The 25,648-nt window shown below is 41.6% G+C and overlaps 1 protein-coding gene across 3 annotated transcripts in view; it reads left to right on the forward strand.

Annotated features, from left to right (window-relative positions):
* The first annotated feature begins 862 nt into the window (after nt 1-862).
* The window catches only part of cdh19 (cadherin 19, type 2), a 30,637-nt gene continuing 5,851 nt past the window's right edge, over nt 863-25,648 (forward strand). For 2 of the 3 annotated variants that reach the window (XM_030397466.1, XM_030397468.1), the window contains exons 1-11: nt 863-1,094; nt 7,986-8,351; nt 8,478-8,772; nt 10,943-11,062; nt 14,009-14,176; nt 15,265-15,455; nt 18,351-18,604; nt 19,981-20,117; nt 22,305-22,426; nt 22,801-22,918; nt 25,093-25,344. In XM_030397466.1, coding sequence (XP_030253326.1) covers nt 8,118-8,351; nt 8,478-8,772; nt 10,943-11,062; nt 14,009-14,176; nt 15,265-15,455; nt 18,351-18,604; nt 19,981-20,117; nt 22,305-22,426; nt 22,801-22,918; nt 25,093-25,344 — 1,891 coding nt within the window. In that variant the 5' untranslated portion in view covers nt 863-1,094; nt 7,986-8,117. The remainder of the gene's footprint in view (nt 1,095-7,985; nt 8,352-8,477; nt 8,773-10,942; nt 11,063-14,008; nt 14,177-15,264; nt 15,456-18,350; nt 18,605-19,980; nt 20,118-22,304; nt 22,427-22,800; nt 22,919-25,092; nt 25,345-25,648) is intronic. The other variant, XM_030397467.1, reaches the window with a different exon arrangement.

Genomic DNA, 25,648 nt, shown 5'->3' on the forward strand with positions numbered 1-25,648 from the left:
CTGGCTCTTCAACTGTATTTACAGTAAAGGACTGTTTAAGCTGTCAGAAGTTTGTTTATGGCAGCAGTGCAAAAGGCAGCAGTAGAAAAACCAACAAAAAAAAATCAATGATGAGAGCAAAATTCAGATTTTTCACCTACAAGTCAAACTGTTCTCTCTATATGTAGTTTGGCTTCAACAACTCCACATCTGTCAGTTTTGTTGTTGTTCTGTTCTCCCCCTGAAAATGATCTATAATCAAGTCTGTATAGATTGTGTTTCATTCTGGATTGGTTTGTTTTTTTTGAGACGCACTGAATGTTCCATCTTTTTCCATCCATCTCGGCCTTCGCAGTGTAGCCGAGGTAAACAGAGTCTAACCACCCTTTATTTACCCCTCTAGCCCCCGATCACAGGCACACATAAACAACCGGGATGAGCGCAGAGGACGAACAACATCTCCAGTGATTTTGCATACCGGGTGTTATGACGGGTCAATTTTTAGCTGTGACCCAGCAGGACGAGGCATGCAGGGACAACATGCTCCCTCGGCCCTGAATGTCAAAAAACAGCCTGTTGCCTTTCCTATCACTTGCAGAAATAGTGGTCGTACACTGGCTGAATTACCATCCCAGTCCATGCTCCGAGCTCGACTCTAATAAGCGCCGGATTGTTCGCGAAAGTGGAGGAGAAAAAAAAAAAAAAACCCAGAGAGGGGTGAAAAGATAGAAATCCATTTGTAAGTCTGGGGCCGCGAGTATTTGCATGACGATGAAGGCCCCGAGTGTTCTGCAGTGTTCAGATGCGAGTCGCAAGACAATAGGGCCTGTGTTTGTTCTTCTCCAGGAAGTTTGAGAAGGGCAGAAAAAAAAGGGGGCGAGAAAGAAGAAGAAGAAGAAGAAGAAAAGGGGGAGGTCGTCAGCGGAGGGGATTACGCATTGTGCGAACCACGGGGCGTTCGCTTTCTGCCATTGTGGTGACTGAATTGCTTTCCAGTACCAGGGCATTTAGTCGAGCAGATTGTGTTTCTTTACACCCCGAGATGATCTCTCTCGACGGCGCCTGGTGACGAGTGGCGTGGAGGAGGGGGGGGCGGCGGCATCAAAACAAACAAGGTGGGTGTGCCGGTGGATGCTATACCTCCCATAAGAGACGATCTTTTGTCGGAGGATAATTAGATACACTTTCAATGTATAATCTAGGAGAGGATGGTGGAGAGGAATACAAAGAGTAGATAAGGGTTTTTTTTTTTAATAACATAAAAGCTTCAACAGCAGGTTTTAAATTCATAATAACTGAATACATGCTGTCCAGGGCTTCTTTGTGTTTGTTCCAGCAAGATATCAGAACATTTCCTGCATCTTCAAACTCACTACAAGGAACCTTTAACTGGTTATGACGCAGTTTCAATATAATATATAACCCACATGAACACATGAGGTAATAAGTTAGAAGACTGGCTATTTCTTTTTATAGTTTAGTTTATTTTTGGTTTATCTGGTTTTGGATAAGTCTTGGAAATAAAAAACTGATTTTTATGGCTCGAGTGCCGAGAAGAGATGCTACTTGGTGGTCTGATGGTATGATCGTTGCCATGTTTCCTGAAAATGGCAATTAAAAAAGAAAAAAATGAGGCTTTCTTTCGCTCACTAGCTGGATTGAGATCTTTACCAGACGAGGGGGCGGTGGTACTGGTTTTCTCCAGAGGGGCCGCCAGAATCAACAACAATGACAGTTACCTTGTAGTGGCTTTAAAGATGGCTGCTGGCGTTTTAAATTGCCAAACACTGACTTCAAAGTGGATTTGATTACATTCAATGAGGCAGAAATTGATGTTGGAGTGTACTAATCATATTTTTCTTTGGTCTATATCTCACCTGTGTGTCGGTATCAGGCCTAAAACTAGCAAGAAAACTCTCTTTTTAGGTATTCTTAAGTTATGCAGTGCTTGTAGTTGAAAATGACTCATCCTGCATTCAGGGGCAAATACCAATTCATCGACCGATAAACGCTCTCTTAATTTTTATGACAGCGCTGTGGATGTATGAGTAGAAGGACGCCAGCAGAGCAGAGCGTCACTGAACCTCAAGGATTACTGCACAAAAACACAACTTTTCATCTTTAATCACTGTTATGGATGAAACTCGATAATAGCTAACGGATAAAGTATTTCCTGATTTCCTTCGTCTGCTGTGGCTCAACTCTGGACTGATAGCTTAGCTTGTCGAGAACGATTTGAGGCCAGTTATGGTATCGTAGCTTTGTTGCTAACATAACTGGTAACTTCAGCTAACGTAGCCGCCGTGTAGTCGTTAGCTCGTAGCTGTGCGGCTAGCAGTCTTATTCGCCGACTCCCCAGAGTGAAGATCAACATGTGTGACAATCTTCCTCCCAAACTGCCTGTTTTTACAGGAAACAACCCCGAAGGAAGACAGTCATTGGAGCATATCTTTGTAGTGGCCGAGCCATTTAATTACAATTCCAAAAGAACTCTCCCATAAGCTTACACTGTGAGAATGGTGGCCGTAAAATGGTGGATACATGTTTTATGAGTGCCACAACACTGCCACAAAAGCATAACATCCTTGGCTTCATCCACCTCAAAGCAGCTTTCACAGGAATCCAAAACTGTCTCCAGATTTCAGTCATTAATAACTATGCCGAAGCAAATAGCACGCCATTAACTGCTTAACAAAGTCACTTCTTCAGTCGAGCGTGTTTTTAAAGGCCTCTGTTTTGATGATTGATAACGTTAATTGATTTTAATAAACCCCCTTTTGACCACTGTACCTGCCTAAAGTAGCAACTGAACACAACTCACATCTATTTTTTTCTTCCTTTTCTGCAACTTTCTCATCTGCAACTGCTGAGCACATTGTGAGTACGGAGGAAAACCTTGGCAGAACAATGAACACGTCTGGGAACTGCAACCATTATCTCTCCAAAAGAAAGACGGACAAACAATTGTCTGTAAAGACGGAACATTGCTGCATACTCAAGTTTGCTTCGGCCTTTAAAAACACGTGTATAAGATGAAAATCTGCTCTCAGAATGCCGCCCATGTCTGATGTTACTTTGAGCTTAATTTAAAATTTGTCACAAACTTATTTTTTTAATCACAGTAATTAAGCCTTTTATAGATAATACGCCTGTAGTTTCAAACCCACTCATCTTTTTCTTTCTCTTTGTTTTTTTTTGTTTTTTTAATTCTGGAGCATCAGTTAATTGTTTTCATAAAAAAAAGGAAGACAAATAATAGGATGAAGTCTTATCGCTGATAAATGTCAGCAGGAATCCGTGACACTTGCCGCACGCCTGGTGATTTCCACTTGTGCACATAATGAAAATCAAACAAATTACATATTTTCCACGTACATGAGGACTCGACGTTCCCCCTTGTTTCGGGCGCAGTCTCTGGACTCATTTGAGGTCCTGATTTAGGAAAACACAGACTGCATGTCAGTGTTGCTGTTCCATGGAGCTGAACGGTAAACAACAAGTCCCATGATAAGCTCCCAAATGACCAATTAAGGACATTTTGTCTTGGAAGGTTGATCATAACGACGCAAGGCTTTAAAACAGATGGATTTTTCTTTGAGATTGCACATAGCTGCGGTTAAATGAGAGGTTTGAGTCGACTGTATATTTACATCCGTTGTCTCGATTTCAGCATTACACACTCTTTACTTTTTTCCATTATTCTCAATAAGCCAAGAGGACTGAGGCATGAAAAACCGAATAACTAATCCCCGTATAAAGTTAACATCACGTCGCACGTAGCGCTGGCACTGCATAATGACGCTGATTGTCTCATCCACAATGTCAAGAAGCTACTTTTCCTTCTTTATTGCAGCGGCTCAACATTTGCGTGGGCGCATTAGACACATTTTTAACATCACCCCAGACCCGTTTCCACAACAGAGTGACGCTTTATTAACGAGGAACACATCACCATATAGGGAAAATAATGTGACGGTCTCAGCGCATCTAGTGCTTAACATTGTGAGACTGCAACCTCGTTGTCATTTCTGTCATGTGGCGGAGTAGCGTACAGTATGTACAGGCTACAGGAAGTCTGATGGAAATGGGTGGAAGGCCTATTAGAGGTAATGAACGGTTGTCAACCTCGGGGCACTCTGCATGTTCGTCACGTCATGTAGAAACGAGACGTTCTTTTGAAAAGAGGAAAAATTGACCACAGAGTTGAAAGTGTTTTTCTCAGGAAGTATGTGACAACTGATAGATTTATAATACAGAAGGTCTGCACTATATTTTATCCTTTAAAATAAGACTTTAGAGGGGTCACGATTATTATCCAGCACCATCAGGACACCTCACACATGGACATGTGTTATATTTGCTCCCTGGTGCCTTCGCTATATTCTTACCTGGAGAGGAGCTGGAGTTTTTTTTTCTTTTTTCCTTTTGGCATACCCATTATTTCCCCAGAATTTCATCACTTATTTTCAGAAAGGCCCATCTTGTTAAATTGGCACCTAAACATCTGTTGACCTGTGCACTATTCCAGACACTGATCACCCCGGGAAGGTTTTTTTTTTTAAAGCAAGACTCCTTGGCATGTTGGCAGTTGCTCGGTGTAACATCATTGAGGGGCTGTTGTCTAGTTTCTGGCTCAAGGCGTTCGGTTTGGGCGCGTGCTTGGCAGCCCTATAAAAGAAAGACCATAACAGCTCACGATTCACTGGCCACTAATTGGAATGTCACTCCGCGAGCGCTCGGAGATATGAATACCGCCGCCGTAAAGACATACATGAGCACAAACACTTTCTTTCATGTTCTGTATCGAAATTGAATTCCAGAAATGAAATACCCGCATTAGTAATTGATTTTACCAGTTCATTACAAATGGGTCGTGACGACTAATTTGCTTTTTTACAAGATTGAACATGAACATTATGAGCTGTTAGAGCATTAATACTGCAACTACTTGAAAAATGCTGAAACAACGTACTCTTTTGTATTAAATTTCATGCTTCTATGCTAATGACGCATGTACTTCTGTTCCCATGCAGCACTTTGGATTAAAACGTCCACATTGTGGGACTGTGTTTGTTATGTGCTGATATTACAGTGTCAAAAAAACTCTATTAAAATGGGTCAGAGTAATGGCTGTTGTGACTTGTAGACCTTAATCACAACTGATCCTGCTGAGTGCTGATGTGTGGTTTGATGCTTGACTGGGCAGCAGAGACGGGTTCATGGCTTCATGTCTAGACCAATAACTTGTGTAGCTTTTCAAGGTAAAGGACTGTAAGACAGGGGTCTAACATGATCGTAAAGCGAAAAGAACAGCCATGTTTTGAGCCAAGCAGCAAAAAATCTTTGTCTGTCTGTGATTTGCATATCTCGAGAACCATTCGTCTGATTTACTTCACACGTGGCAGGTTTGTTGCTGAGGATCCAAGGAAGTGCAGTGTCGAATTTGGTGCAATTAGGACAGACTGAAGCTGGGCTCACACGTGATCCCTCTCACGTGATCTCATGGGGAAGCAGACATGAACAAAATCGAGCTTAGTGTGATGCAACAACGTTTCTGTGAGAAAAAAACAAAAGCCGAGAGTTAAATGAGTTTGGAATAGTAGGGAGATGTCATCAATAAAAGGTTTGCTCTTCCTCAGCGAGATTCCATGTCTCTCAACTGTAGTATGCAAGCTGACGTTAGCCTCCATGGCCCGAATACAAAATGTAGATTTGAGTGGTGGAGTAACTTGCTGTGTTAAATGAGTCTAGATGAGTGGGGAGTCGTGGTCAACACAGGTTTTCTGTTCTATTTCTGTCAACAGTAGCACACTAGCTAACGTTAGCCTCAAGGTCTTGAATGTTTACCATTGCTAGACAGGATTGTCAGCTGCCTCGGGGATGCCTCTCTCATTGTCATCCACATTTTAAATCATAAGTATCAAATGTTTTTGATATTATCAGGCCCCGACGAGTCTGTGAGCAGTTCAGGAGGCTCAAAACTGGATGTGTAAACCCCTCACATCACCAGAGATTCTGCACCAAACAGCATGTTTGGAACAGGCACTTCTGTAAACTAGTATTTAGTAGTTTCACTGGAGGAATTTCTTGCTCTTTTCCTAAGAGAAAAGAGGAGGTCGCCATGTCAAACAAGTGCAGCATTGTTAACACAGGATGACAAAGCTGTGATGCGATGATGTGAGTATTTCTGACAGCGATATGTTTTGTGGAGCTGACAGCGAATTGTTATTGTTAGCAGAAAGAAGATGCAGCAAAATCCATATATATGAAAAGCAGTTAAATTGTTGAAGTTAACTTTAGTGGGGTTGTCAGTGCAAGATATTTTATTCGTGTTGTCCCAACCTATTTGCTGTCTAGTCTGACTTTTCATCGTCCTTACACTCTTGACCCTGATCTTGGTGCACGTTATAATTGGTGCATCGATTTGACTCATAGTTTGTCAGAGGCATGTGTGTCTCTGTTTTCCATGTCTGGGGAGACATTGATCTAATTAGAAGTCTTCATTAGTCAGCTGCAGAGTGCAGTGTCATGCTTAAGGAATGATGTTCAGGCCCTGCTCCCCCCCTAAGAAACACAATGCAGAGCGTTGTCTGAATAAAAAACAGAGGGCTGTTTTCAGCTGCCCGTGCAGGACCACAGGATGCAAGACAACAAAAGGAGTTCAGACAAAGGGTTCGTGTTGCTCCTACAAAAATGCAAACTGGCTTTTTTGGTTGAAATTTGTTGTACATCTGTGTCGTGGTTGTGCTGTGGATTCAACTGGATAAACGAAAAAAGGTTCATGTCATCAGGACAGCGAATCACAACCTTTTTATGTTGGACGTATTCCCAAAGCCCTGTCAGATGAGCTTCACTGCCACCAACGTCATGTTGAATTAAGTTTGACCTGGATTTTATTTTACACTTGTGTATCATTGTCCTCCAATACTGTTTTCTCAAATGAGTTAAACTAAGCCAAACTTAATCGATTAAAAGTAGTACGTTATTTACTTTTAGCTTAGCATTTCACCTGTTTATTTTTCACCTGTTTCTTCGTTAGCCTACTTTTATGTTACTGGTCACTAACTGTTTATTGCTTTCTGCTAACTTGCCTATTTCAACCATTCATCCTATATTTTTAGCTAACACCCTCAATTGCTTAAGTATGATTTAAGCTAACTATCTCAACCATTTGTTCTGTAATGTACTTTGAGCTAACAATATCAACTGCGTATTGCTTTTTGCTAACTAGGAACCATTCATCTTATAGTGTTAGCTAACAATTTAAACTGTTTATTCATGACTTTTAGCAAACTATGTCAACCATTTGTCCCATAGTCTAATTTTAGCTAACAACCTCAACTGTTTATTTAATGCTTTTATTTAACAATTTAAACCATTTGACCTTGCTTAAACTTTTAGCAAACAATGTCAACTGTTAATTTATTGCTTTAAGTTAACAATTTAAACAGTCATAACTTTTCTCACTTTTAGAAAATAATTCCAACCATTTATACTTTTAACGTTAGGACTAGGTAAATATCTAATGTGAGCTTACGCTTTCAAAATAAAAGGCGACAAAAGCAAATTGTTACGATTAGAAAAATATCACGGTTTGCCTTAAATGCATTACTGTATGTTTTATACGTTCTTATATGTTAATTAAAAAAACATTACTTCCTTTAATTGTCCTATGAGTAACCCACCTGAATACATCCTGATGTACAAATATTTTTCAAAGTAATGTTTTCATTTACAGCATGTAAACACTACAAGTTTGATTTGTTTTCATAAACTGACAGTCCACTTTAATTTCAGACAGATATACACCTCTTGAATATATATCTGTGTAATTACACAAACACTCACACGTGTTTTTTTTTTAAAGCTTTGTGTAATGAAACACTTGAGTTTTGGATTTTATACTGCGCTTCTACAGATTTTTAATTTCCTCATTTTGCAATCTCTGTGCACTGCTGGAGATTTCTCACCGCAGCCATTAATTAAATTGTTAACTTTTATTTCAGAGACATGAGCATGCATACAAACCGCCATCATAACAAGATGGGATACAGCACAGCCGGGATGGTGAATTACTGCGCTGCTGTCGAATGAAGAATTGGTGGCGCTGGACCTCTATCTTTTTCGTCCACTAAACCATGGGAAGTGCAGAGGAAATGCACGGATGGACAGTAAAAATGAGCATGCCGAGTGTTTTGGCCATGGTGACGGCCTTTTCTATGATTCCTGGCGGGGTTCTGAGCGGTACTCAAGGTCTGGAAGCCCAACAAATGGCCCAGGGGTCCACTCATCTGCACCGTCGCCTGAAGAGAGGCTGGATCTGGAAACAGTTTTTAGTCCTGGAGGAAGCTTCTCCCCACTTTATTGGCAAGGTACCACTTCAGATTGAATGTCCGCCATGTCCTTAATACGGCGCTTCCCTTTGAAATTGCATGTTTTCTGGTCTGAGAAAATTGAATGAAAATAAGCTTTCATGCACCCTCCCTTCTGTCTTTTAGCTCAAATCTGACTCTGACCGAGGGGAGTTTTCTATCAAGTACATATTATCGGGAGAGGGCGCCGGGGACGTGTTTGAAATGGATGAGTATTCTGGTGACATCCGGACCCTGAAAAAGCTCGACCGTGAGGAAAAGGCCTTCTACGTCCTTCAAGCCCAGGCGATCAACAGGAGGACCAATGAACCGGAGGAGCCCGAGTCGGAGTTTATCATCACGGTGCAGGACATCAATGACAATGTCCCCCAATTCCAGAACGAGCCGTATGTGTCCAGCATCCCTGAGATGTGTCAGATCGGTACGTTTAAGAACCCCATGAGAGCACTTCTTTAGCAGTTATACAATACAACGTTAGTCAGTTAGTCAACAACCTTAGTTTAGACAGAAATATCTCTTATTTTTGGGGGAACTGCTATGAAATTTTGTGCACAAATTACTTTGCTGATACCACTGATGTAGTACAAGAGATGGATACTGGACCCAAAAATGGCTCCTATTCAGTCCAAACAACAAATGCTGGCCTGGCGGGCACTCTAAGAAAGTTTCTAGCGTGTGTTTTACTTCCAGGGATATGCAACCCCCCAAATTTGCCCAGTTGTGTTCATCCCATTATGCCTCTGGCCAAGCTGGGCTTCGTGAACCAATCCTGAGACACAACACAAGCATGGGTAGTGTGTTAATACACACTCACACTCACTCACACACACAAAAACAAACTTTTCTTGCCTTTGTAAAAGTTCTCCAAACCTCAAAATTTGAAGATCCTATTTGTAAAAGAGTAGATTTTTTTTCAACTCGTCCAACACACAGCGCTTTGGAGTGGCGACCGTTCCGCCCTAGCATCTCAAAGCATTTGACGAGTTGGGGAATGAGACTCAAAAATCAAATTTACTTACAAATAGGACCTTTAACATCCTGATAAATGATTTATTGTGTCATCCCAAGGTCGTCAAAACTACTGACTGGCTTGTAAAGCTCTGCAAAACTCAACTGCGAGTGAGCTAAAGCCAAGAGACCAAAGAGTTGTAATGGAACTAAACCGTTTCAGTGGAAAGTTGACGTTGCTGTAGGTGTTGCCTGCGACTCTGCTCATCATGGGGCTGCTTGCCCTTTTTAGAACATAATGTATGTAATCAATGTCATCAGCGCCGACTGCTTAATTGACAACTTTCTGCTCTCCCTCCTCTCCGCCCGCCCTCTCGGCCGCTCTCCGCCACTCTCTCTCTTTCCCTCCCTACACGCTCGCTTTCGCAACACATACGCCTTTTTCTCACCGTTTGTATCATTACTACAAATGCAACTATAGAGAGTAACCCACTTTCACTGTGCTCCTTCATACTACAAATTAATTCCAGTTATGAAAAACACACTTCAGCTTTTATACATGTTAGTTAGTCTATCCACTCGCCTCTGTTTGCAGTTTGTATGCTAAGCTAAGCTAAATGGCTAACTGTTTGCCCCAGCTACATATTCACGCTGTTGGTTTTATAGTTTCAGAGAGTTTTAAATGTTATTCATAAAGCGAGTGATCAGTTTTGCGTACAAATAATTCAATGCTAACATTTTCCATTCCAAAGATAAAAAACGTGGCTTTATTGTCTTTAGAGCTTCACTTTGAAATGAATCGTCTTAACTTAAATCTCGACCGAAGACAATGAACGAACCGAAAGGTTATATTATTGTCTGTCATCTGTCGCCGTTCAGGAAATCAAAAATATTGGATTCTAAATCGTGGCTCGGCTGCCTTAAATTTCTTTAAATAATGTTATTATATCCGCTGCCCTTTCATACCGCAAACATTACCATTTCAATTTATATGTAATCTGCTTTTTGCGGCGTAATATCTCACTTGTAATAAATCATAATGCATTTGACTCGGGGAAAAGGGGAAAGTGAAAAGGGGGAAGGTTGGACTGGAAATAAGAAATAAATCCCCGCCCGTGAGAGAGAAAAGACAGAGTGCTCTCTGGGAAAAAAGGAGAGAAAAAAAGAATGATAAAGACAAGAGGGGCTGAGAGAGAGAGAGAGGAAGATATTGTAGCAAGGCAAGGTGAGGAGAAGGATACGGTCGGCGGGGAGAAAAAGGGTGGTAAGTGTGAAAGATAGAGAGGTGGAACTGAATCGGAGTGCGAAGGGGAGAAATTGAGGGGCAGGTGGATGGCGAGAGAGACGTCGCTATAGGGCTGAGGAGGCTGTCGCACACACCTGCACAGCCTGACTGAGCTGTGAAAGGCCGGCGCCGCTCCCCCGCCCCCCCCCCCCCCACCCGCCTTTGTCAACATCCCCCTCCTCTAACCCTACCTCCCCCCTGCCTCCCTCCCTTCGCCTCTTCCATTTCCAGCGCTCCCCCCTCTGAGCCAGACAGACAGACCCTGCGGGACTGTGGCATAATCACTTTATTTCCCCGTCGACTGGAACTGCTGCCTGAGCTAACTCTGACTGTGTGATCCCCATCCTCCCCCCTGCAGGGACCACGGTGGCCCAGGTGACAGCCACAGATGCTGATGATCCCATGTTTGGAAACCACGCCAAGCTCATCTACTCCATCCTGCAGGGGGAGCCCTACTTCTCCGTGGAGCCAAAGACGGGTACCAACCGACAGATACAGACGCTTTTAAAACTAATCGAGTCATTATCTACTGACTCCGCTGCCTAGAGGAAAGTCAGGGGGAAGTTTCATCCACCACATGTGGCGGACCCTGCCACCTTTCTAGCTTAAAAACAATATTCTTGGGATCTTATTTTCCCGTGAGAACAGCTTGTTAGTTCACTTATGGAAAAAAGTTTTTTGTATTGTTAGCTCATTACAATTCTGAGTTTGGATTTCTTCTCCAAAAACCTACAAAGTGACCCCTTTTTAAAGGATAAGTTCACCCCAAAAAAATGAAAGTTCAGACATTATGTACTCACCCTCACGCCAGATGGAAATTGGGATCGTAGTTTTCGTAGTCTACAAAACATTTCTGGAGCCTTGGGGCAAAATGTGGTTGCAGCATTCTGCTAAACAACTGAAGCAGATGGGAACTACTGAAAATGAAATAAAATGGCGACACGTCTTCATATCTAAACAAGTGAACAGGTCGACTGCAAGCGTTCCCAAAGCAACGTGACTGATGCCGTTTACTGGACCTTTCGTCGTACGGTCACATTTTTTGGTTAGGTTTAGGAAAACAACGTGTTTTAGGTTAAAATCACTGTTACTTCTTTTATAAACACACCTACTAAAGTTACCATTGAGTCCTTTACATGACGTAAATTAAAAGCCCTATTTGTAAAGAAAAGTTAGGGTTAGGGTCGTCAAAACTTTTGAAGCCATCAGTAGGTAATGACGATTTGGGTACTGGGTGAACTTATCCTTTAATTCCACAGTATATCCACAAGTATCTCCGGGGTGTGAAGGAGGTGCACTAGAGATTTCGGCCGTGGAGAAATAATGTTTAACTTGGCCACAAGTGCGCTGAGAGAAGACACGAGGGCAGGGATGTTTTCGCTTTCGGGCTCCTGAGACGAGATGGCGTCTCGTCTTCGGCCCGAGTCACTTTACAGTGAGTCACCTCACATAGAACAGGCCCGAGTCAACACGTCCGACACCATTTCTCACCTTCCTCACTCAGAACTGTATCGAATCCCCTGGCGACTTTATCCCGAAAAATAACTTCTTCACAGATTTTGCTACTCCTTTAGACCGCTGGGGGGGGTGGGTGAAAAAATGTGTTTATTGGTTGAACTGATGTCACTGCATGTGCACTCACTCTATTTGACTGTGTAATACCGAGGTCAGATGCAACGCCTCCCACACACATTGTTGACCTGACTGTGCAAGAGTTAGGAGGGAGGGGAATTATTGACGTCAAAAAAGCTGTTTAAATGTTAATGAAGGCAACATGTAAAAGGGCAAATCGGACTTTTTAGGAGTCCAATCGTAAGTTTTCAACGAGGAGTGGGCAGCCGTTGTCTCCAAACCGAGCTCGTGGCTTCACTTGAGCTTCTGGGAAACATTTAAAAACCAAAACCAACAAAAAGAAATGTGATCCTACAAGCAAAGTACTTACTTTTTAGCTCCATTCTGATGTATTTTACTCCTCTGTGACTCGTGTTCTCTCATTTATTCCACTTTTATCGACCTCATAATATGAAGTACACATTACACCTGAAAGTGTTTTTAATCCTCAGCAGATCTGCCATTTACTTTTCCTTGAGCAACATGTGCTAGAAAACATCAGTGCCGAGCTGTTTAAGGAAGTGATTTGCCTTTTTCTAAACAAAAATGAAACTAAAGATTTGTTTTATGGACATGAAAGTACGCAGAGACAGTCGAACAAGATCTGCCTTGGAGATGTTTAAGATATGTTCACACTACATGCTGTCCACTGAAGCACTGAGTCATATTAGAGCCCTCTCGATATCTATTTGTGCATTGATTATTTCTGGAGACTTTAAAAGGTTAAGTTCTCCCCAAAAATGAAAATGTTTCTCCTCATGCTGATGAAAAAGTCCGGTGCAGTTTTTCCATCTCACGACACATTTCCCGGAGCTACGCAGCAAAATGAAAGCGTTGCAGCAAATCTCGGGGGCAACTAATGTAGATGGAGACTTGTTCGAAAAAACCTAAAAATTCTGATTTGAAAGTGATTTGAAAAGATGATATTTAACTTTTTCAAAAGCCAAAACCTGCACTGTAGCTGCTGAGCTAAAGCGCACACACACCGTCTGAAGCGAGTCCGTGAGCTCAAGTTATTGTCTTTTCAAATCAATTTGGGATCTCAGGGCTTCCAAAGATTTAGAATTTTAGCCAAGCTGTATGGAGCCGTTTCATGACTTCTGGGAGGCTGTTTTTCTTCTTTAAAGTAAATCCCCGTCTACTTTAGTTGTGTAGGAGAACGCTGCGACACCATTTTGCTGCTAAGCTCCTAAAATGTTTTGTTGACGATGAAACTTGATCCCAATTTCCATCTACGCGAATCGATAATGTCTGAACTTTCATTTTTGGGTGAACTTTTCCTTTAAAATAAGTGTCACTTTGTAGTTTTAGGTGAAGAAATCCAAACTCGGAATTTTGATATTTACAATTTTAATGAGGTAATAAGAAAAACTAGGAACTTTTTTTTTTCCCGCAACTGAATAAACAAGCTGTTCTCAGAGGAAAACAAGGTCCCCAGAACACTGTTTGAGGCTAGAAAGATGGCAGGGTCCGCCACACATAAAACAAAGTGTGTCGTATATAAACAGTACGGAATTGTGTTGTCTTTTAAGGTCAGTTTTGTTTATTCATCCATGAAAGCAAAGGGAGTGTTTATTTAGTTTGTTTAGGCATTAAATCAGCCAGTGAAGATCTTTCTCTTCTGGTTAAGGCTTCTTCCTCCGAACTTGACGGTGCAGCTTTGAGCGGCTCTCCGAGTCTACTTGAGACAAAAGTTTACTTTCATTCGGTGAAAACAAAAAGTTGAAAGGAAGAAATCCTCCCCCAGGTAAACTCACCTCACCCCTCTTTCTCTCTCTCTCTCCCTCTCTCTGTATGTCTCCTCCACCCGCAGGGATCATCGTAACGTCCTGGCACGACATGGACCGCGAGGCCAGGGAGCAGTACCTGGTGGTGGTGCAGGTGAAGGACATGCTGGGCCTCAGCGGCGGCTACTCCGCCTCCACCACGGTCACAGTCAGCCTGACTGATGTCAACGACAACGGGCCCACATTCCAGCACCGTGAGTCACTCATCCAGCATGAGTCACAGTGATGCAAACACCGGGCCGTGCACACTGAGGGGGAATCAATGAGAGAGTACAAAGCGCTGCAGACTGCGAGGAGATGTTTGATATTATACCTACGAGGTATTTATTTGATCACTCTTCTCCAGTTTCGGGTGGGTGGGTTTTTTTTGGGTTTTTTTTCGTGCCGCCGGCGCCGCAGTCGGCCGTACACATCTCGTTATTCAGACGGCAGCCAAAATTAAAAGGAGACAGTCGAGGAACGAGTGAGAGAGACGGAAAAGGGAAAGAGTGGAGGAGACGGGGATGCTCTGTTCATCAGCGTGTGCACACGTACATGTGTCGCCCACTGGATGAATTTAATCATTCACACATGAGAGGACATTTGTCATGACCTTTGGAAACAAACCTCGCCCTTCCCAGCGATAAAACCCCCGGCTAAATGAATGCCCGGCGAAGAAATCAATTCTGTAGAAAATGAGACGGCGAGGACGATACTTTTAACTATTAATATCACATTCGCATTCAACGCCGGTGCGACCGCATCCCGTGGACTCCATGTTCAGTCAAAGGGGGCCTTATTAATATTGTACGGCCACACTTCACTTTGAACTGTGCCCTGTGTTTTGTCACATAATTGCAAATTATTATCAGCGGGGATTTATTTTTTTATTTCTTTCCCCTCCCCCGACGAGCAGCTGTTTGCTGTTGAGTTCCTCGCGGTTGTGGCATCCATCCAAATGGAGTCCCTCAAAAGACACAATCACATTTTCTCATCTTCTTATTAGAGTCAGGCCGGGATTATGTGGAGTTGCCACAATTTATCTGTGACTCGCACAAATTGACCCTCCGCTGCGATGTTCTTATCACTAGCAAACTCTCTTGACTAGCACTTAACGACTCACCGACAAGTTTCTGTGGGGTGATGTCTCTGGAAAGAAACTTTATCTTTTTATTCCTTGTTTATCTCTTAATGGGAGTTGTCGTTCGGTATCATTCAGATTCGGGTGTTTCTTCCAACGTCCAACCTCTCAAGCCATTTGCTGTCGACATTAATCACTGCCTAAATATCCTTTCTTCCTCAGACCTGTACGCCTTTGCCGTTCCTGAAAATGCGGCTGTGGGCACCACGGTTGGCAGGATCATGGCAGGGGATGCGGACGTCGGCATCAATGCCAGGATGACTTACAGTCTGGAGGACGACCTGGAGGAAAGCTCTACTTTTATTATCGAGACGGACCCGGTGACGCAGGAGGGAGTGGTCGTGCTAGCCAAGGTGAGTACACAGTATACTGTGAAGGGAAAGATCTTCATTCACTTGTTTTCTTTCCTCCTGCTTAAACAAGTTAAATAAACAAACTTTTGTTTTCACATCTGAATAAACACAATTATGAAATTGTGTTTATTCAGATGTGAAAACAAAAGTTTGTTACTGTTACTGTTGCTTTGCTTTTAAGTGCGGACCCTGCCACTTTTTTTTGCTTCAAACACTGTTCTGCTGACCTTATTTTCCCCTGAGAACATCTTGATTATTCAGTTATGGAAAAAATAAATATTTCTGAGTTTGTGTATAAGAAATAAATATAAAAAAATCCTGAGTTTGAACTTTCTTTTCCAAAACTACAAAGTGCCCCTTTAATATCTAATTTTTCGGTCTGAACAGTGTCATCAGAAACTGTAGGTTCAATGTCTTTTCTATGAAAACTATAGGCAATTATTACGATCATTGTTAAATCGCCAATATTGAACGATTTAATTAAATGACAGACACCAACATGAATTAAAAAAGATAATAATAATAATTGCACCTGATGGCAGCATGTCCAGTCACTCCCCAGTAATCATGCAAGTGTGCCCCCAGACAGACAGACAGACAGACAGACAGACAGCTGGCGGACCGCGGCAACATCGACATTAAAAACCACACAGATACGAGCAATCAAAAAAAAAAAGAGAAAAACTAATTATTCCTTTAAAAATTAATGAGCCTAGCAGACGCAACAGCATGACAGCTTGGCACCGCGACGCAATAATCACACACAGTCACACTCACACACCTGGCAGAAAACAGTAATATCAACACGCTTCCAGGTCACCGACATACAGGGGCGTAGACTGAGCCCATATGTACAGGGAAGTAGTCCGAGCCCACGTGTACAGGGAAGTAGTCACAGCTGCCAAGTCTGCTTATTAAAAGCGACTTTGGGCTTGTTTTTCTGTAAAGTTGCTTATGAATATTGGTAGTCGCGGTTTTTGGGCTTGTTGTTGAAGTGTTCCTCTTCCTATTGTATTGCATGTCATATTGTTTTGAAGTCCTGGAATTAAAACAAAAAAGGATCATAACATGTAAAAAACAATAATAAATACAATGATATTTCTGGATTCAGGGTGATACTTGTGTGTGTGCAAAGTGTAATAATCTCTCTCGCGATATTTGGCAACACTGGAAGTAGTCCGAGCCCACATGTACAGGGAAGTAGTCCGTGCTGGGCCACAACACAAGAAGAGAGAATGGAAATGCTTTTGATGATTTCAGGGCTGAAACGTGTCAGTTTTTATCTCATTAACACTTTGGAAGTCGGGCTTTTATCCCTCGTGGGGAAATTCTGAACTGTCCAACAAACTCTACAAAGGCCGGATTTTAGGGCACAATAAGCAGCAGACACGTTAGAGACGTTTGGGCGCTGACATAGTCGGGATGCTTCATGTAAATATCTACAGATTTTTGTGTGTTTACTGACAACAGTTTCACAAAGTGTTCCTGAGCCCATATAGTAAGATCCTTCATACAATCACAAAGTGCCCTTGCTTGCGAACAACCGAGCCTTTCGCGGATGCTCACTATCACCTGTTACCAATGAACCTGTTTACCTGTGGAATGTACCAAACATGGGTTTTTCGATCACTCCTGGTCTTTTTGTTGATCCCTTTCCTAACTTGTTAGAAGCGTGTCATAAAATTTGGAATACATTTACAACAATCAGTGAATGAAAATCCACTTTTGGAATCAGGAGTGCATAACAAACTCAAATCAATAGCAGTCAGGCATTAATTTTGGGAAATACACTGGTAATAAGAGATGAGAGAATCAGAGAGTTATTACATCCTGGTGAATCTAAAGCTACGACCAGTAGCCAGTTAGCTTAGCTTAGCACAAAGACTGGGAACAGGAGGAGACAACTCGCCTGCGACCTACCAGCTAATGTTCACTAATTAATAACCAAAGTTTGTTTAAATTTATTAAATAAATATAGTTTTCCTTGGTGTTACAGTATGTGCTGGACTATTTCTTGAGCTTGAGTAAATTAACTTGCTAGCGAGCTATGAAGCCACAGCCAGTTAGCTTAGCTTTGCACAAAGACTGGAATCCACCTGCCAGCTAAAGTTCACTAATTAACACACAAACCTTTATCTACTCCGAGAATAAAATAACTGTAAACACTCTTAGTCATAGTTTTACATGCTGTTATGTGACGGGCTGTTTCTTGGCTCGGGGAAAGTGAAGTCTGGACAAAGTTCAGCAAGTAACAACAGGCCAATTAGCTGCTGCCTTTCAGAAGCTGAATCATTATAGAACTAGAACCAAACAGAGAAAAATGCAGAAAATAATAAACCGACAAGAAGTCATACATTTAAATGTGACTGTGTGTGTTAGAAGCCTTGTGACTGTATAAACCTGAGCGCTGTATTTTCAAGTAGCACCCAATGATTTAAATATATATTTGTTGCTGTGTTAGATTACTCTTGTTGTCCTCTTGGCCTCATTCTTTATTGTTTCCCTATACAACATGATTCTATTACAACACATGAGATTTCAATTTAGATGCCGTGATAATGAAATAAAAAAAAATATATAAATAAGAAAAAACATTATTGACTGTCTCTGGATCATTGTGGGAACGCAGTAATGGTTCACATGCTGTTTTCTTATTACTAGCATCGTAATGTTAATCGAAAAAACAGCTTTATTTAAGTGCGCGCTCACAGCTGGCAGCTTATTGACATTGACTAACCAATTTTAGCATCCAGTCTGACTCATCCTGCACTCAGAGGAATAATCATCTGTCTTAAGTACAAGTTGGCAGAACATATTTGAACAAAAAAAAAAGCTGCCGTAACGGTGCTGACGACCACACGAGTTATTAAAAAAAGGTGTTTCTTTCCTTCACAGCCTTTGGACTTTGAAACTAAAAGACGTTTTGTCATGGCTGCAGAGGCAGTCAATGACCACGTGGACCTTCGCTTTCTGACTCTGGAGGAGTTCAGGGACAGGACGACGCTCAAGATTGTTGTGGAGGATGTTGACGAGCCGCCTGTCTTCCTCGCTCCGGTCTACGAGTGGAAAGTTCCCGAGAATGCAGCTGTGGGGACTGTTGTTGGCAGCGTTGGCGCCAGAGACACTGACATAGTCAACAAGCCCATCAGGTAATGTGAAAACCCGTCCAAAGCAGGAAGAATGGCATCTGCCACCCGCACTGCCAGTGTGATAATGACGAGGTAGATGCCCAGGCTGGTGGGGGCGTAGCGGCTCTCGACAGGCCGCCCTAGACAGCTTCCTCCACGGGGTGAAAAATCATTCCATTTCAAATAATGTTACTGGCTCGGTGCATCCATTTTTACCCTTGATCTCTGGATACCCTGTACATGGTCATATTTATCTCGTATTACTTTAGTAGGAAATGAGCCCTGCTGAATAAATCATGACGACTTTTCTTTTTTTTCCTTTTTTTTCATACCTCACAGGCTTTTCTATCTATTGCAGTGGTATTATCACAAAGCGACGTGGCTAGGACGTGGGAATGTAATAAAGCACCATACGAGGTGGCATATGGAATTGAGATTTGCAGTCATTTGCAAGTGGGGCACGTTGCAGAGCAGACAGCAGCAGTACTGGTGCCTGTAGTCCATCTCAACAGAGCTTAAGAGTGGCAGGTGCTGCATATCATCCTCAGTCTAGCGTCTATTACTGTCCCTTTGGTGACAGTGTCTCGTTGATTAATATATCCGAGCTGACGTTTTAGAGGTTTCCACAGTTCTACTAAATATGATTAAGTTTGCTTTGGTCAAATTGGCTTATTTCCCATGTCGTAATCTGTAATGTGGCACGACCAACAAATGATTCATTACTTTGGCGTGTTTTCAGAAGCGGTTTGCTCTAATTTACCATTTGTGTTGAAGTCGCTTGTGATAATGAGGGTTAAAAAGGTGCGGCGGCGTGAAAGGCCCGCGCAAGAAACACAGCAAAACACTCGCTTCATGACGTGCCGTGGGTGACACATTTTTCTTTTTTTAACATAAGAATCCAAACCCTAACTTTTCACCCACTATCACCAAGAAAAGGACAGCAGGATGTGTATTGTGTCAGCGCAGCAGCAGCAGCACCTGTATCGCTGTGCGGACAGGCGATTATTCAACTTCAAAAACCGGCTGAACAAAGTTCCCGCTCCGCTCTGTTTACAAGATACCTCGTCTTGCTCTTCTTTAAAAATGATATTTACTCACTCACTGAGAAATAGAGAAAAAGGCTGCGGTCAGATTAGAAAATAGAATTCAATTACAACATGCACAAAAGTTTTCCTTTGCCATCTGTGTGAGATGCTTTGTTTTGTCTTAGATTTGTTGTGTTTGTGTCACCCTTGCCTGTGTGTGTGTGTGTGTGTGTAGCTTCTTAGTTGGATATCTGTCAACAGATTACAAAAAAAATGAGCAGTTTGCCTAATTAATCTCCCTGTGGTATCACAATGTTTTGTTTGCCCAGAAAACAACCTGCTTAATGTGTGTCTCCGGGATTTTTCTCTCAGATATTCAATCGACAGAAGGAGTGAGGCCGCAAAAGTTTTCAGAATCGAGCCGAACAACGGGACTATAAGTGTCACTAAAGCTCTGGACAGGGAGACTTCAGACTGGCACAACTTGACCGTTGAAGCAAAGGAAATATGTAAGGATAATTTGTTTTTTCTTTTCACAAAAACATTTGATTATCATTTACGCTTGGTCATGAAAGCTGTCCAGGATTTACTGACAATGTGTTCATGCCAAATCTTTGTCTACAACAGTAATTCCCAACCAGAAGCTGCCGGATATCACATGGAAAGATTTTTCAGTAACTTAATTCATTTGAAAAAACAGAAATTATAAAATTGCATTTTCTTTTTCAATGTATCCATATGCGGAGACAGTTATAACACCCAAACAAGACGCCTTGCAACTCAGTGCACGAAAAACTAAAGCAAGCAGCGAGCTAAGCTAACTGTAAGGCTACCTAAAAAGAAATGAAAATGGTTGAACTAGATGCTAAAAGTAATATATAAAGTGGGTTAAATTGTTAGCTAAGGCCACTAATAAACAATTCAATTAGCTAGTTATCTACTTGTTGGCTAATGGTTGAAATGTTGAGCTGAAAGTATGAAGTAAGTGGTTGAAATAGCCAAAAAAAAATAATAACTGAACAGTTGAAATTGATAACTGTTAGCTAAACGTATTATTAGTGACTGAAATGATAAGTTAAAAATAACGACAATGATAATAATTACCTAAATGTAATGAAAAACTTGATAAAACGCAAATATCAATGGATAGGTGATTAAAATAGTTAAATAATTCAATAAACTGGTAAAAACATGGTTAAAATTTTTTTATAGAAGTTATGTTAACCTGTTAGTACTGAATAAATGGTGAAATTGTGAGGCAATGAATCAACAATTCAGTTAGCCAGTTAGCTACAAGAAGGCTAATGGTTGACACGGATATGACTCTTGAATAAATTGTTAAATTGGCCCAATTAACACAAAAACGGAAACCAAACTTTCAGGGGAAAGTATTAAGGAATGTATTGGTTTGTTCAGGCGAAAAAGTTGTAGATAACGGCTCAGGCGAGCGATGCAGCAGGTGGTGTAGCCGAGGCTACTGGAAGGTAGAGGCTGAGGTGGGGGCACAGGTGAGTGAGTCGCAGGTGGGTCCACAGAGGAGTTTGCCTTGTGGCAGCTGTGGATCGAGGGCTCAGAGGTGAACGATGAAAAGACTTCAGAAAATTAGACCTGCAGTTCAAACAAAGTGTCACTAGAGCAGAAAATACAAGAGATAAGTATGAGTTGTTTAGCAATCAATACCAGTGGGAATGAGTGGAGACAATCTGTCATCAGGTGGAGGGAAGACCAGAGTATTTAAAATGGCGCTGATGACTAGATGAGCTGCAGGTGTGTAAGAGGCCGGAGCTCCAGCCAACCAGGGAAGCCACGCCCAGCCTCTGCAAGGACAACTCACGGCACAAAGAAACACAATCCAAGCGCAGACCACAAGAAAAACACCAGGAAAGTCCACATCGTCACAAATTAATGTAATGGTTCAAAAATCATAAGCTGTTAGCGAAGCTGAAAAATGATTTAAATTGTTAGCAAGCCCAATTTGATGGGTGAATAATTAAAATAGCTAAAAGTAAAGAATGAACTGGTAAACTAGTTAGCTAAAGTTGATGTAAAAGTTAATTACTGAATAAAATAGTAAAAATAAACAAAACTAATGACTAAACGACTTGAAAATGTTAGCTAAAGAAAGGCTTATGAATAGACGATTGATATAGTTAGCTAAGTAAAACACTGAAATGATGAACTTGGGTAAAATGCATGGATAAAAAGCTAAAATTATAAACCAAAAGTAATGATTTAATGATTGAAGTTGATAGCTTAAATTAATGAATACATTTTTTAATAGTTAGCTAAAAAGTAGGCTAACAGATGGGTGGTTAAAATGTCATGGTCTCGCGTCAGCACTACAAAAACAAACTTGACTGAACCTCCTAAACATTGACAGTTTGAGAACATTATTTTATGCCAATAATGCGAAAATGCTGACTAAAACATTGGTTGGGAAACTACTGATTTAGAGCAATGCAAACTCTTAACACTCCATAGAAAGATTTACTTTTGTTTTGACTGCTTTTTACTGTTTAATTCGTCCTGGTTTGGAGAAAGTAGTAAAAATGTTGACGCACATTTCATGCTCAGTCATGTCTAAAGATAAAGAAACATTGATCTGTCTCAAGTGTTATTTTGACAGAGCTTTTACAAAGCATTTATGATACATGCACCCAGTGGACTCCAGCAAATGTCTATCTTCACTACTGCAGCGCAGAACCATTTATCCTCCTCTGTGGTGGTGTTCATCAAAGTGCTGGACATAAACGACAATGTGCCAAGGCTTGCAAGAGATTACCAGCCATATATCTGTGAGGGAACACAGTCGGGAGAAGTATGTATATTATGATGCACTGATTCATGATTTACTGTATCACAGTTTGGCATTGAGAATTTCCATGAACGTGGGCGGTGAAGTTATTATTATAATCCTTTAGACAACTCTTCTGTATATAAATATATATATAATCTTTTTCTTTTTAAATATTGAAGGTCTCACAATGAATCTAATGACTGCTGCACAGCACTTAGCTTCCATAACACATACATAATATTGTTACCTGCCGGATGAGATTCTGTGTCGTATTTCTGAGAAAGGAAATAAGAAGGGTAAACACGATGACGTAGACCTTCCAGGGCATTCTGTTGTGTGTGTGCGGCGCTCGTGTTGCTCATATTTCCTGTGTAATGTGTCTTTGTGTGTCTCAGGTCATTCAGCTGCTCAGCGCTGTCGATCCGGACGAGCCTGTGGAGGGACACCACTTCTACTTCTCTATGGTCCCCGATAAGAGCATCAATCCAAACTTCACCATCAGAGATAATCAAGGTTACTGTCAATCAGTAGGATGATTATAAAGTCATTACTGCCACTAAGGTTCCCTTTGGCAAGGCAGGCTGCTGCTCAGTGGCTGGCAGATCAAACCATCATCTTACTGATTGTTCTGACTATATGTCAGGGTTGAGTGAGTAAAAGTACAGAGTATCATCAGCGTAAACTGAAGTTGATCCGTTTAAGTTTATAAAAAGTTGCTGTGCGGATATTTGCCCTCTGATCTTTAATCAAAAACGTTGATCTGAAACTCAATTCTGAGGCCGTTCTCTAAATATGGCAACTTCTGTTTACCAAAATGTCAAATGATGTTTGAAAGATGAATTAAAAGTGAACATAACGCAACAGAGGTACGTATCTGTATCTGTCCAACCAACTTCATTAGCTGTATCCACATCTGTACTTGGAATGGGCGGGGCTTCAACCAGAAGTGGGTGGTGCTTAAACCCCAAGTGGGTGTGGCTAACCAGAAGTTGCGGCATTCTCTTAGACAACGTTAAAAATCGTTAAAAAATCTAAATCAAAGGCTCAAGAAGCTCCTAATCCCAAAATTATTTGAAAAGACATTATTTACAGCCTTTTAAAGTGGAATTTTTCACTGTAGCTGCTTAGCTAAAAACATTAGCACATACCTGGTCTGAAGGGGGGGCATGAGCTCAACCGCGTCTCAAGGGTGTAGATGTTGTTCTTTTAAACCAATAAAGGATCCCAGGGCTTCCAGGAGCTTAGATTAAGCCAGACAAGCCATATAAGGCCATTTTATAGTTTTTTGGCATTGTTTTTTGTGTTTTAAAACAATAATTTTACAACAACAGTTGGTTGGGAGAATGCTGTAATGCTGTTTTGCTGTGAATCTCTAGATATGTGGGCTACTTTCCATCCGCATAAGAGTGAGTAGATAATGACTGGATTTTCAGTCAGGGGTAAACATATTCTTGTCCCTCCCACTATATGTTTAAGCACCACCTACTTCTGGGTTAAGCCCCGCCCATTTCAAGTACAAATACACACACAGAAACTCAAGGTGGTCTTACAAACCTGATGTAAAACTACTTATTTTTCACACTTTCACAGGTTTGGGATTAAAAAAGTAGTTTAACATTGTGGGAAAAAACATTATCTGATTTCTTGCCGTTAGTTAGAAGAGCAGATTCTGAGTATTGATCTTCTCATCTAGCTCTCGGCTAAGACTATTTCAGTCCTAGTTGGGATTTTGACCAAACAAAGCAGAAGTATAAAACTAAAAAAAACTTAAACTGGTGGTGATGATGATGATAAAACTTGAAGATGTTCAATTGACAGTGAATAATGAAAAAAAAAAAAAAAAAGCCAGAGAGCTAAAACAGCAATCATAATAAATTGGATAGTGAAACAGATTTTTTAAAGAGTGGAAAACTGTCATTTTTTTTTACAAATTCAGTGTAATACAGTAGCAGAATTAAACTTTCAACATTAGTGGTTGAATTTCCCTCAGAGTGCGGCTGCTGAGTGATTCGACACCGACGCTATGAGGCCCTCAGCATGAACTGAATTCATTGTATAATACCTTCTTGCACCAAGACGTTTCCTCTCGCAGATGACATACTGTAAGCTGTGGGGCAAAAACATGAATAAAAGAAAACCAGATGAAGCTACTCTCTGGCTGGAATAATGATGGTAAGCTACGGCTAAACCAGCAGCAGGATAACGGCGTGACAAAGGGGAGAAGGACGTGGCACTTTTATTTAAACGAACGCTATGCGCCTGTAAGTGCCACATTTTGACATCCTTTTTAGTCGGTTTCATTTTGCGAGGCTGGCGCCTATCAGGAAAGTAAACTTAAAAGAGTGTTTGCCTTGTAGTCAGCCGGGCAGCCGACCCTTTCTCCAGGTGTATAATGAAAATTATGGATGAAATGTGCAGCACAGCGGTCCAGTCAGCAACCAGGAAGTGAATAATGAAACGAGAAGGAAGACGTTTAAGACAAGACATTTCCATACGCCACAAGGAATATTTGAAAAAAAAAAGTTGTTGTTCAAGTGCCAAATTTACTTCTGTACCCTCTGGAATTGACATTTGACAGAGTGTCTCAGAGAGCTTAGTGCTTTTTATTCCCCCCCTCAAATATCAGCGCTACTCGTGTTTTCTTGAAGGCCACTGAAGAGTGCACCTCTCATTTTCTCCACTTTCAGATAACACAGCCGGCATTGTCGCACGCAGGAGCACTTTCACCCGCAAGGACCGGACCCAGTATCTCCTGCCCGTCGTGGTGACAGATAGCGGCTCTCCGGCTCTCTCCAGCACCAGCACCCTGACCGTCAGCGTGTGCAGCTGCCACCCCGCCGGTCACTGTCCCTCAGGGGGGGTGGAGGCCCTCGCCCTGTCCATGGGGGTCAGCCTGCAAACCTTGTTAGGGCTTCTGGTCTGCCTGGTCACGCTCACAGGTAAAGCGTGCTCCGTCTTGTCTTGTTTTCATACGTCACGTGTCAGTCCACAATATCAATCTCAGTCAATATAATAAGAAGTGGAAAAAATAAGAGAGAGAGAAAAAAAGGAATGAACTCTTTTTATGGAGCTTAGTCCTTGGAAGTCTTGGCCATCTGGCATCAGAATCATCTCGGGGTCCGTCTTTAAAAGAGAAAATGAGACACTAAGGCTGGAAGATTAGTTCTTTTAAATGATGAATGTTTATATGTGCAGCCACTAAACTGACAATAATGTCAAAGATAGAGCAGATTGCATAAAAAC

The sequence above is a fragment of the Sparus aurata genome, chromosome 19, assembly GCF_900880675.1.
Source record: "Sparus aurata chromosome 19, fSpaAur1.1, whole genome shotgun sequence".
NCBI classification, from domain to species: domain Eukaryota; kingdom Metazoa; phylum Chordata; class Actinopteri; order Spariformes; family Sparidae; genus Sparus; species Sparus aurata.